General features: G+C 42.7%; 1 protein-coding gene across 2 annotated transcripts; it reads left to right on the top strand.

The window, feature by feature from the left end:
* The first annotated feature begins 101 nt into the window (after nt 1-101).
* Nucleotides 102-11600, top strand: stat3 (signal transducer and activator of transcription 3 (acute-phase response factor)). Of its 2 annotated transcripts, XM_068718939.1 has the most exons (24): nt 102-321; nt 2945-3094; nt 3377-3620; nt 3712-3804; nt 3932-4013; nt 4132-4232; nt 4648-4799; nt 4911-5069; nt 5407-5499; nt 5622-5681; nt 5771-5800; nt 5894-5987; nt 6067-6114; nt 6314-6397; nt 6931-7029; nt 7156-7291; nt 7381-7433; nt 7521-7615; nt 7723-7862; nt 7945-8166; nt 8507-8549; nt 8901-8960; nt 10344-10441; nt 10550-11600. In XM_068718939.1, exons 2-24 carry the CDS (start codon nt 2967-2969, stop codon nt 10588-10590), a joined length of 2355 nt encoding a protein of 784 aa, XP_068575040.1. In that variant the 5' UTR covers nt 102-321; nt 2945-2966; the 3' UTR covers nt 10591-11600. The 2 variants fall into 2 exon arrangements, with proteins under 2 accessions (XP_068575040.1, XP_068575041.1); XM_068718940.1 differs by lacking the exon at nt 8901-8960 and having other exon boundaries at nt 103-321.
* Nucleotides 11601-12777: the final 1177 nt, after the last annotated feature.

Consider the following 12777-nt stretch of genomic DNA (forward strand, 5'->3'; position numbering starts at 1 on the left):
TGGCCTAGGTAAAATTACCGTCTCCTATTGGCTGTGAGAGCTGTCAGTCAAGTAGTTGACAGAGTTTGTTTGGCTGGGAGCACTGCAGTGGGAGATGGGCTCGGTGAGAAGGTCTTTACGTGTGTTGGAGGAGTGGTCCCCGTGTTGGCAAGAAAACCCAGACAGTTACGATCTCTTTCTGTGTGATACTTCTCGCTTTTGTGTGGTCAACTTTTACGACAGTCGTCACTGACTGTTATTGTCAGTGTTTTTAAGTCGAAAGTGTTACACTTTTTTTTTTTATCGGAGAAACTTTACAAAGGAGTAACAACGAGCTAATAAGTAAGCGACTTCTGCTTTTTGGCATGTTTCTTATATTTCATTATTACCGTTTTGTTACAGCAAGACCACGTTTATGCATCGCTAGCTCTATTAGACAACCCGCTACTGAAGTACAACTGCAGCTCGGTGTCTAGGTTATAAGCTGACGTTATTCATGCTGAGGAAGCCATTATGTGTCCTCGGTGTTACATAAGTTATTAAAGTGTAGGTGCGTTTTATCTGTTGCTAACTCATTTATGCACACTCCTCACCTTATGGGGCCTTAATATATAATAACTAAGTCTTGGTTGATTCTAATATGTTTGTTTTAATGTTTTTAATTAGATTTTTCTCATTATGGTTTGATAATGGTCATACGTACGTCATGTTGTCGTCAAAACAGGACCGAACAATTGTTCTAACTTGACTGGGATGCTATATAGACAAAGAGTCAAATCCAGGTCATTGTGTGTCTGCCTTTAATTGGCACACGCCCATCTCTGTCCCACCTGCTGGCCAACATGTCTGACACCTTGCACTGGAATTCACTTCTTTTATTATTCAAATTCTGTTTTTTGAGGATGATCAAATCTCCAAATCTAAACAGAATCTTAAATATGATGTTTTTTCCTGTCTTGTGCAGCTGTGGAGTCCTAGTGATACAGAGGCCACTAACACTATTGGCTGTAGTCATTGTTCGTAAGAGTCAAAGCATGACTGTTATGAAATACTTTATGACATAGTGTTACAGCTTATTATTTGTGTTCTCGCCTGTGTTTACAGGCACCATATAATGCTTACTGGCATGGTTGCTGGTGCCTTTTGTTTGCTCGAGGAAGTGTTTCCTGGAATATCGGTATCACATATTATTATAGATAATTGTATCACATGTGTGTTTTTACAGGTAGTGTGCCACACATGTTCTATTGAGCATTAGGGAAAATGGACACCAGACATCTGGCAGGCCTGGCACATTTCTAGCAAAGTCTACTTGCATACACACAAGACTGAAATTCAGACAGCGATGTTAAAGATGTGGCGTTAAGGCAAAAGCCTTACTTTGGCATTTGTCAATATAATAGTCAATATTTGTGAAAAATCATCATCAAAGGGTCCCCAAGGCTGTCATTTATAATGTGTGTGACCCAGACAACATGTTTCAGTTATTTGACCAATATGTTCAGACTTCGTGGACCCATTAAGACCGTAACGCCTAGATGAACTTTGATATAAACTGGTTGTTAGCTTCTAAACATTGTTTGAAATCATTGTTTCATAATGATGGAACAGTATTGAGCCACTTCTGAGACTTTAAACAGTGGCTCATGGATAATCTCACAGACATCTAACAGAGGGACATATTGGAAACTACTGTTTGTAATTTCAACCTAAATTTACCAACAATAGAAAGCAGGAAACTCCAATTCACGTGATGAAAAATGAAACTAATCCTCTCACATTAGTCAATGAAGTGAGAAGGCTCAGCTGCTCTTTGATGTGATCCTCTCAGAGGAACGTAGGTCATGTATAAACTGTCACGTTCGACGGACACTTTCGGTTTTGTCCCTTTACATGCTTAAAAAAAAAAAGCCTCACCTGCATAATGTTGAGAATAATTGTCGTTATTCTGACACGGTTTAGGTGAAACATAGCATCTATGTTTTTGTTTCGGTTTGTCCTAAATCAACAAAACCTTACACTTTACCAGTTCGTTAGATGAACCGTACAATATTATTCAGTCCCTTGCAATTGATAATACCGTTTTCACTGCAGACATTTTGCCATCACTAGTATTATTAGTTACACTTGTGCTTTTTTATGCGACAATTTGCCATGTTAGTTGTTGAGGTTGTGGTTAGCATTGGTTTTATATTGGCTTGTACAATACTTAGAGGACTTTCTAATACTCTTCCCCCTCATGTATATAAATGGCGGTGGGATAAACATTCAGGTTACAGACTTATCAACACAGGGCTCCATCAAGTACAGGGGTGAGTGACGCAGAAACGTGGACAGATGTTGAATGCAAATACAGCCACTTGTTTAAACTTTCCAGTGCTATCTTTGTGTCAGCGAGAGCAATATCTTAGCTCCTGGAAACTGAAAGCAGAATCTAGTCTCTTGGCGAGAACATGTCTTAGTCATCAGTTTGCAAAAGTTAAACTTCTGTTTTTGTATCTCAATTCTGCCCAGTATTGTACAACTAACAGACTAGTCAAACTTTGGAGGGAGGTCTAATGCAACAGTATTTAAAAAAAACGTGTAGCCGGTTGTTGGTAAGATGTGAAGGCTGACTCCATACAGTGGCTCTTCAATAGCTGAGAAAAGGAAGTGTGGCTTTCACTGAGCACAGTCGGGGGGCAAATCCTCGGGCCAAAGGTCATGTATTGCTGTCTGCTTTAGGGAGTTGACAGATGTGCACGTTGGCCAACATTTCTCGGTGGAGACGCAGCGTTCCACTGAACAGGAAGTGACTGTTCTGAACAGGAGGCCTCCTGAGAGCCTCTCGTCATTTTATTTTTGTCAGGAAACCGGACATTTTTGCTATTTCTCTGTGGCTGGTGTGAGAATAACTGATATGACATGTGACACAAAAAAACCCGATTCATTTATGTTGTTTGCTGCCATTTTTGTTTGTGCGTAGGTTTTAGGAGGTCTACGTCAGGATGGCCCAGTGGAACCAGTTGCAGCAGCTGGAGACCAGGTACCTGGAGCAGCTCTACCACCTGTACAGCGACAGCTTCCCCATGGAGCTCCGGCAGTTTCTCGCCCCCTGGATCGAGAGTCAGGACTGGTGAGACATAACTGAATTCCTTTAGCTCTGTTATGAAAGCACGTTTTGTCTCTTATGTCTGCAAACATAATGGTGGCATTGCATTTCTTTTCATTGTCCAGAAAAGAAATATGGCACCTTTCCCTTTTTGTAGTCTCCCTCATGTGGGGTGCAGGATATTTTGATGGCATCCAAAATTCATTTGTGAAGCTGCCGTGAGCTGTGGTTTCATTTTTTTCCGTCTCTTTGAAGGAACTAGACGTCCTTATTATTCTGATTATCCCATCCTCTCCTTTTTATAAGGGCTTACGCTGCCAATAAGGAGTCGCACGCCACGCTGGTGTTCCACAACCTCTTGGGGGAAATAGACCAGCAGTACAGCCGTTTCCTGCAGGAGAACAACGTTCTCTACCAGCACAACCTGCGCAGGATCAAGCAGCACCTGCAGAGCAAGTACCTGGAGAAGCCGATGGAGATCGCTCGCATTGTCGCCCGCTGTCTATGGGAGGAGCAGAGGCTGCTGCAGACCGCCACCACTGCTGTGCAGGTAGAGAAGAGCGACGCTAGAACCTAGCGGTCCTACAACGTCAAAGAGCTTCAGTACAGCTGTGAGAAGTATTTGTTTTATTCTCTTGCAGGACGGCCAGGCAGCACATCCCACCGGGACGGTAGTGACGGAGAAGCAGCAGATTCTGGAGCACAACCTCCAAGACATCAGGAAGCGGGTGCAGGTCAGTTCCCGTCAGAGGCTCGCTGATTTAAGTATTTGAGTAGAGAACAAAGAATGCTCAACACTATCTAACTTGCCAAAATGAGCCTGTGTCCTAAATAAATAAAATCTCATTTGTTTTTCTTCAGGATATGGAACAGAAGATGAAAATGCTTGAGAACTTGCAGGATGACTTTGACTTCAATTACAAGACATTGAAAAGCCAAGGAGGTATATTCTAATTCATGTTTATCTTCTTAGCTTGAGCAGGGATATAAAAAGCCAACCTTTTTGTTATAGATTTAATGAATTGGATTTGCTTGCTGACCGATGTCATGTCTCTGTGCAGAGTTGTCCCAGGACCTGAATGGGAACAGCCAAGCAGCTGCTACCAGACAGAAGATGGCTCAGCTCGAGCAGATGCTGAGCGCCCTGGACCAGCTGAGGAGGGTGAGGAGTGTTTATGCTTTACAACAACAAAAACACACAAAGAACAGTTTGGATTTTCATTTAAGTGAGCTTCAGAGTCTTGTGTTGTAAACAAACAACAGCTCTAGCTTCATGGTGGTGTGATTCAGCTTGAGGTTGTCAGTTAGCACAAATGGCAGAAGACCTTTCGCCATGGAGTTATCTGCCGCCATGAAACCAAACGGCGTCCATGCTGCATCTTACATGCTAGGCCACCAGTTTTGACTTGATGTGAACTCTCTGGATTTGGACAGTGGATTTTATGGGAAATAAAGCTTTAGAGTTTAGTGAAACAATGACATACTGCACAGAGGTAAAGCTGCCAGTCCCATTGAACATGTGATATTTGTTAATAACTCATTATGTGTAACTTATGCTGTGCTTGTTTGTTTTGTAGCAAATTGTGACCGAGATGGGAGGCTTGCTGACCGCCATGGATTACGTACAGAAGAACCTGACCGATGAGGAGCTAGCAGACTGGAAGAGGAGGCAGCAGATTGCCTGTATCGGAGGTCCACCTAACATCTGCCTGGACCGCCTCGAGACATGGTAACCAGGGAGGCAAATTTCAAATGGATAAAAAAGTGTTTTGGCCTGCTTCATCAAGTAGTCTTAACTTGAACCGGGTCTGATTTATTAACTTTTTTTTTTCTAAACCAGGATCACATCCCTGGCTGAGTCCCAGCTCCAGATCCGTCAGCAGATCAAGAAGCTGGAGGAGCTTCAGCAGAAGGTGTCCTACAAAGGAGACCCCATCATCCAGCACCGGCCCGCCCTGGAGGAGAAGATCGTGGACTTGTTCAGAAACCTGATGAAGAGGTACTGCATGCGACACGTATTTACCGTACATCTGCCCAGACTAAGTTGTTATTATGATCACATGAGTGTTGAATGTTGATCTTAAGAACAATCTGTGGTGGAGAGATTTTGAGCTCCCTCTTACTAACGATACGGAGCTTTCAGTCCCATCTCACGGTCTTCGTTTAACAAATGTGATGACATCCGAGCCGTCTCCATTCTCTGTAGGAAGACCGTGAGATGCACTTAAAAGCTGCGAATCATTAGGAAAGCAACCGTAGACCTTTTATATTGTCTTCACCATATGTTGTTGTGATGTTTGCTGGACTCTGAAACGTGACCCACTCTTGTCTTCTAGTTCTTTTGTGGTCGAGCGACAGCCTTGTATGCCCATGCATCCAGACAGACCTCTGGTCATAAAGACAGGAGTGCAGTTCACGAATAAAGTGAGGTAAGATGAAGGCCTGCAGGACACAACATACACATTTCTATGCTTGGTATTATGGGTCCCATGTGACTGAGAGTGCAGCATTTTACATCCTAATCATCTTTCTTCTTCTCTCATTTTCACAGGTTACTGGTAAAGTTTCCTGAACTCAACTACCAGCTGAAAATTAAAGTTTGCATTGACAAGTGAGTTTTTTTTACCTGGAGGTTCTAATATTTACATTAAGTCACCTTATGAGAAACTGCTTTACTGATTTGAACTGTTTCTCTTTTAGGGAATCTGGAGATGTGGCTGCAATTCGAGGGTACGACTTTAAGACCGACAGCCTGAGCGTTTACTGTACCTTATTTTATCTTTTTAAGAGTCTCACTTCATGCTGCTCCTTGATTTTTCTCAGGTCACGGAAGTTCAACATCCTTGGTACCAACACGAAAGTTATGAACATGGAAGAATCCAACAATGGCAGCCTGTCAGCCGAGTTTAAACACTTGGTGAGTAATGGAGCTGACGGAGTGTACTGCTCGACAGTGAAGGTATCTGATAGAAGCACTGACTTCCTGTTTGTTACAGACCCTGAGAGAACAGAGGTGTGGTAACGGTGGCCGGACCAATAGTGATGTAAGTACTGTGTGTGACACTCACATATAGAGTCATTTAAAGTGTCAATCCTTAAGATTTGACACCCTATTTACTGGTGGTAACAACAGATGGGGTTTAATACTCGAGGTCCCAGAACACTGGGGGCAGCAAAACAAAATATTGCCGCTTTAATAATGTTCTTTCTTCAGTGGAGGTTTGAACAATCTGTTTTCTCCAGGCCTCTCTGATTGTCACAGAGGAGCTCCATCTGATCACTTTTGAGACAGAAGTCTACCATCAAGGCCTGAAGATCGATCTGGAGGTCAGTATCAGTATCAGTCAGTAGCTCTGTGAACTCGGAGACATTTCCGTATTCTCAGTTAAACTTTCATCTCACACCAGAAGTCAACAAAACTCTGAATCATAACGTAAGATTACAACAGCGTCGTTCTTTGACAAAGTATGTAGAAAGAGACAAATGAGTCATTAACAAAGTCTTCCGCCTCTGCTTCTAAATGAGCAGATAGCGTGAAGTCGACTGATTAGTTGGAACACTAGAACACGCGTCTTCTAGTGTTATCATTTCATCACACCCACAAACACAACCCGGATCTCGGGGTGTGATGCCTGCATTGGTTGCTAGACAACGGACCCTTTTACACCAAAATACCTCCTCATGCTAAGAACAGCAGTACGTCCTCGAGGTGTACGAGTAGTACAGTTGAGAGGACTTGTTACAAGACAACGTGCTGGATTGGAAGCGGGAACATTTTTGCATCATCGTGCAAGAGTAAATGTCGGCAAGGAATAACCAAACATGTGATATATATGTTAATATTTCCTCCATTTGTGCAGACCCATTCCCTGCCTGTGGTGGTCATATCGAACATCTGCCAGATGCCCAACGCCTGGGCTTCCATCCTGTGGTACAACATGCTCACAAACCACCCAAAGGTGAGACGGCACCCTCTGCTGGAAAGGGGGCTGAACTCTGCTGGGGGGAGAATGTTCATCTGCTAGTCGTGTAAATAAACACTTGTAGTGTTTTTAAGCCGTGTTGGCCTGGGTGTCTCTGTACAGAACGTGAACTTCTTCACCAAGCCTCCGGTGGGGACGTGGGACCAGGTGGCCGAGGTGCTGAGCTGGCAATTCTCCTCCACCACCAAGCGAGGCCTGACCATTGAGCAGCTCACCACACTGGCTGAGAAATTACTAGGTGAGGTTGTCACGCCTTTAAAGTCTCCAAAAAAACGTTCAACTTAACGCCGCGTCATGTATTAACGTGTGATGTTATTGTCCGTCCAGGGCCGTGTGTCAACTACTCCGGCTGTCAGATCACCTGGGCCAAGTTCTGTAAGGTACTGACCTTAAAACAACAACAAACTCACGGTTCAATCGGCCATTGTATTGCTTCAGTGCAAGTTATTTTTCTTCTTCCTCTCCAGGAAAACATGGCGGGCAAAGGCTTCTCCTTTTGGGTGTGGCTGGACAACATCATTGACCTGGTGAAGAAGTACATCCTGGCCCTGTGGAATGAAGGGTGAGAAGGGTCGTCCTTTTGTTTACGAGTCCCTGGTTCACATTATAGAAAGTGTTGCTATTTTTAACGTTCCGAATCTAATTGTGTGACTTCCTGTTGCTTTGCAGGTACATCATGGGCTTTATCAGTAAAGACAGGGAGAGGGCCATTCTGAGTCCAAAACCTCCCGGCACTTTTCTGCTGCGCTTCAGTGAGAGCAGCAAGGAGGGCGGCATCACATTCACATGGGTAGAGAAAGACATAAGTGGTGAGTTAATTTCTAAAAAAAATGTCCTCAGGATTTGCTGTATTTTCTGTTTTGGCACTGAGCATCCTCGTATTGTTTCTAGGGAAGACCCAGATGCAGTCAGTGGAGCCGTACACCAAGCAGCAGCTCAACAGCATGTCTTTCGCCGACATCATCATGGGCTACAAGATCATGGACGCCACCAACATCCTGGTTTCCCCTCTCGTGTACCTCTACCCCGATATCCCCAAAGACGAAGCTTTCGGGAAGTACTGCCGGCCAGAAGCGGCTCCTGAGCCGGAGATGGGAGGAGACTCCACGAATAGTAAGTCGCTGACTCCACCCACAAAATGACCATCTGTATATCAATGACTCACCCTGTGTCTCGAATCGAGGCAGCATTTAAAAACAGCTACTCCACCTGTGTTTTAAATTGTAATGTTTTTTTGGATTATACTGCACAAGTTATGTGATAGTTTAGCTGTTGAACTCGGCCCTGATTCACTTTCAATTCAAGGTAACCTGCAGTGAGTAACTGACATACAAATGGTTCCTTTAAGAGAAGCAACAAATATGACTTATTGTGTTTGTTATGTCTCGCAGGTTTCTTTTATTGTGTTCAGCATTATTTGTTACGGTGCTAACATGTTTCTTTTCCCTGACAGCTATTCAGCCATACTTGAAGACAAAGTTCATCTGCGTTACACCGTAAGTATCTGTCTCTCTTTCTTTTATAATCGTCAGAATTTATGTGAAGCTCTGGTTCAAAGAACAGACAACCAATCAGTTTCTACTCTCACTGTGAGTCATCACTGTCGTTGGAGGGAACCATCACCCTGTTCTCAGCCCCAGGAGACAGATTCACTTTAGACTGACTGCAGTTCACGCCTGCTTTCAGGCCGTGTCTAAACTGTGCGCTTCTCATTGGGACTTCATTCCCATGCTTGATATGCAAAACGTGCTTTTATTGGATATTTTTACTTGTGAGACGTGGGTTTGAGGATGTGCTGCTGGTGGGTTGTGAGGTCTGCTCAGTGAGATCCTGACCTGTCTCCGTAGGTGTCCCTCCGTGTTCATGGACTTGCCGGACAGTGAGCTGCTTGGGAGCGGATTCCCAGGGTAGGCGCTCGGGGGAGGGGGGGGGCAGTAGCATGTAGGGAGGGCTTTGTGTGTGTGTGTGTGTGTGTGTGTGTGTGTGTGTGTGTGTGTGTGTGTGTGTGCATCTTGTCACTTTTGTTTGTGTGTTGGATGGGTGGGTTCCAGGGATTTTTAGTGCAGTGTCCCCGCCAACATAACTCCTGTTTATTGTTTCCAACTCACCGCCGCTTGTCCCGCGTCCTAATAGAAGAGCGTCTCCTCGCCATTCATCAGTTTCTCATTCTGTTCAGGTCACACTTCCTCAACCAGATCCATTTGTATGAATTCAACAGTCCAAAGTATTTTTGATGTGATTGTATGAGAAGAATTGATTAGAAATTCCAGATAGTAGTAGTATTATTGATGGAAAATAATTCCAAATTGATTCAAAAGTCAGTTTGAATGAAGACGGAAATAAAATAAATGCACCAGCCAGCTGACCAATAACTGTCATGACGTCAACTGTAGCTGTTGTTAACATCAATTCAATGTTAAGCCATGTTAGTGTGCTTTGCACCGCCTGAAATAGAAGCAATAGAAACCGTTGCGTAACATGCTCAACATCTGCCCAATCTTTCCTGGTTTAATTCACGTATTTCTATATCTAAATATTTTACATTACATTACGGTCAGTTAGCAGACACTTTTATCCAAAGCGACTTACAATTCAGTATCTATCTACACACCGTAGATGCAGCTACGGGAGCAATTTTGGGGTTAAGTGTGTTGCTCAAGGACACATTGACATGAGACTAGTGCAGCAGGAGCCGGGGATCGAACCACCGACCCTTTGATTGAAAGGCGGCCCTGCTCTCCACTTAGCCACAGTCACCATATTTGTCAGTATTTTACCACAGATCCATCCCATTCTCCATCTACTGTACTGTCTGTTGGGCACACCTTTGCACACTGCACACGAATGCTGAAATTGTTTGTCAATGATGAGCCTGTTGGACCCTTTCACTCATTAACCACCGCTGTGTGTATTAAACCAGTACTGACTCAAACAGCTGGATCGGATGTCGGCGACAATGGGGCCGATCTATTCCATTCAATTCAATGTTTCTATGCTATATGCATTACAGAATATACTGGAATTCAAATTCCATTTGTTGCTGCATTTAAAAGGTTCACACTTGAATTGTGATTCCTTAATTATGAAGATTTTTATCAAGTTGCTAGCGTACGATTTATTATGTTGATAATAGATAACAATTCAGTAGATGTATATAATGTATTTATTTGTTCGATTTTGCTTTACAACAGTTTGGCAGAAATCCACGTGCTAGTGTGTGTGTGTGTGTGTGTGAGCGTTTCAGTTTGTAATATACAAGTTATCTTTTTTGTTGTTTATTTTTCTCACAGCACAAACTCTGGAAACACCAGTGACCTGTTCCCCATGTCGCCGCGCACCCTCGACTCCCTGATGCACAACGAAGCCGAACCTAATCCAGCACATTTGGGTGAGTGACACACACACACACACACACACATATTTGCAGGTCACTCATTGCCGTAGAACTCGATTAATAACTAACATTAACATCTTATTCTTGGATTTGCTTCCGCAGACTCGCTGACGTTGGACATGGACGTAGCATCGCCGATGTGAAGACATTTCTCAGAGTTTCTTTATTTCCTTTGATGGGATTCGATATTGTGTCGTGATGGAGGACGTTATGATGATTTTTATTTTCTCCCTCTGTCCACATAATCTGCCTGTACAGACTCCCTTTCACACTGAATGATTTCAAAAGACGTTCTTTTAAAAGAGCATTTCCACTCGTTTAGGCTCTCGCTGTAGCTCAGTGTGTGGAACTGTTGTATTTTAAGCAGCATCCTGCTCCCATCCAGTACTTCCACATCTGCATATACGTCTTCAGTACCTTTTTAATTATCTGGAATTATATTTTTTGAGAAAAGTGTATTGACTTTTTAACAATGTTTATGAATTTATGTATGTTTTGTTTTCTTTGAATAAGAAACGTAACAAGAACAATTGTTGTATAAGCTATGGCGCTTTGTAATTCTACTATTGTCATGCATTTAATGGTCCGTTTTAAGTCTGTTTTTTTGCATTTCTAACCCCGGCCAAATGGTTTGTCACGGGTGTCCCACGATACCTTGGTTTCATTTAAAATGGTTTCTGTTTCATGATAGCGTTCACTCAAATTGGAGTATTTCTTGTATATTTCCCAGAGCCATCAGGAGTGTTAAAAAAAACTAGAGAGAGGAAAAGAAAAGGAATTTTAGACACTTTTCTTTCTTCCCCTTATTGTGTGATAGAACCTTTAAAAGTGGTGTTCGGACAGTGACTTTATCACTCTCACTTCAATACTGTCATTTGTGATCATGTGAATTGCACTTTCGTTTGAAATGAGCAGTTTCAATATTTTAGCTGTGCATGAATGACATGACACAATATGTAAATCATTCTTTGAACATTTCCTTTTTCAGAGAAACTTGTTATTGAGGTAGCCATGGATGCTTATCAAAGACTTGTGACGTTTCTGATCCTTCGACGTGTTTGTCCGTCATGCCATGAAATGTCGAGAGGATTTCTGTAAAATACGCTCTGACTGTTTTTTATTTGGCAATAAAAACAAGTTGGCACTGAAAGTAGTCGAGTCATCTGTCGGTGTAATTATTGTGTCTTTATTTGTTTTTTAACCTTTTATGTTTAAACATTTCAACTGTGTGGTATTGGAGGACTCATACAAACAGAAAAAAACTGAGGACAGACACTATTTATCTACAGGGACTAAACATTAATAACTTATTAAAGAGTCAGTTTGAAGCACAAATTTAATAATTGAACTGAATCCATTTACCTGCTTCAGTTTCGGAGTCCTGGTATTGTGCATGCTGGCTCACTGTCAAGGTTACTAAACACCACTGTAGCCACTGTTTATGTTATTAGTACCTTAAAATCCCTGCTGTGAAAACAGACAACATGATTCAGACTTAATGAATGTAATAAACCTGCCCAGGGACCACAGATGAAAATCAGCTAATTGAGGTAAAACATTAAATGTTGATTATTGTGCAGTGTCCCTGGTACTTCAATAAATACATGTTCCAGGTATAAAGCAGATGTTTGTAAAGACCAGATACCAGATCAGAAGCTGCTGGATGAGGACCTCACTGCCTCTGATTCTGAGAACTGGACGAGAAGTGACAAGCTGAGGTTGTTCAGGTCAGTTCTCACACAATGAGCGTTAGATCACTCTTCTGCTCAAGCTGGAGGAAGTCTAGAACAGGTTTTTATTGGAGTGAACTTCATTCTAAAGGCAACGTAAGGGCAAATAATGTGATGTTCCAGGAACTGGCTGAGGATCAGCATCAGGAAAGAGCTCATGATTGGAAATGCACTGAAATGCAGAAGTGTAGAGGAGAAACCAGGCGATTAACAGGAAGGAAGGAGGAAGTTGGACTAATAAAGCAATACGCGATAAATAACGCTGAAAGCAATGAACATTTGATCTTTACGAGGCCCCTGTTGGTCTGCCACTGCCTGCTGCAGAGGAATAGAGCTGAGGTGTAATGCAGGACACACAGCCGCAATACTGAGTTCATTGATGATCTGAAACATTTTTACATTGAAACTGTGGGAATAGTGCATTTGGGGCTCCTTTTATGTGCAGAGTCAACTCGGAGATCCCATTTTATTATTATTGTGTGTACAAATAGCATTTCAACCGCACAGAAAATCAACCCCATGCTCTTTTTTTACTGGTATTTCTTCAAAAATTATGACAAAACACAAATGATCTCCTGTTGTAACAGGAGGTGAAACACA

Source organism: Cebidichthys violaceus, unplaced genomic scaffold (genome assembly GCF_023349555.1).
Source record: "Cebidichthys violaceus isolate CVI_PGR_0920_01 unplaced genomic scaffold, fCebVio1.0.p SCAF_23, whole genome shotgun sequence".
Classification (NCBI taxonomy): Eukaryota; Metazoa; Chordata; class Actinopteri; order Perciformes; family Stichaeidae; genus Cebidichthys; species Cebidichthys violaceus.

What these genes read in the sequence shown, in the direction of transcription:
- stat3 (XM_068718939.1), top strand. Translation starts at nt 2,967, where the DNA reads ATGGCCCAGTGGAACCAGTTGCAGCAGCTGGAGACCAGGTACCTGGAG. An exon ending in CCGCCACCACTGCTGTGCAG is followed by an intron (nt 3,621 to 3,711) that starts GTAGAGAAGAGC and finishes ATTCTCTTGCAG; the next exon opens with GACGGCCAGGCAGCACATCC. An exon ending in GGGAGGAGACTCCACGAATA is followed by an intron (nt 8,167 to 8,506) that starts GTAAGTCGCTGA and finishes TTTCCCTGACAG; the next exon opens with CTATTCAGCCATACTTGAAG.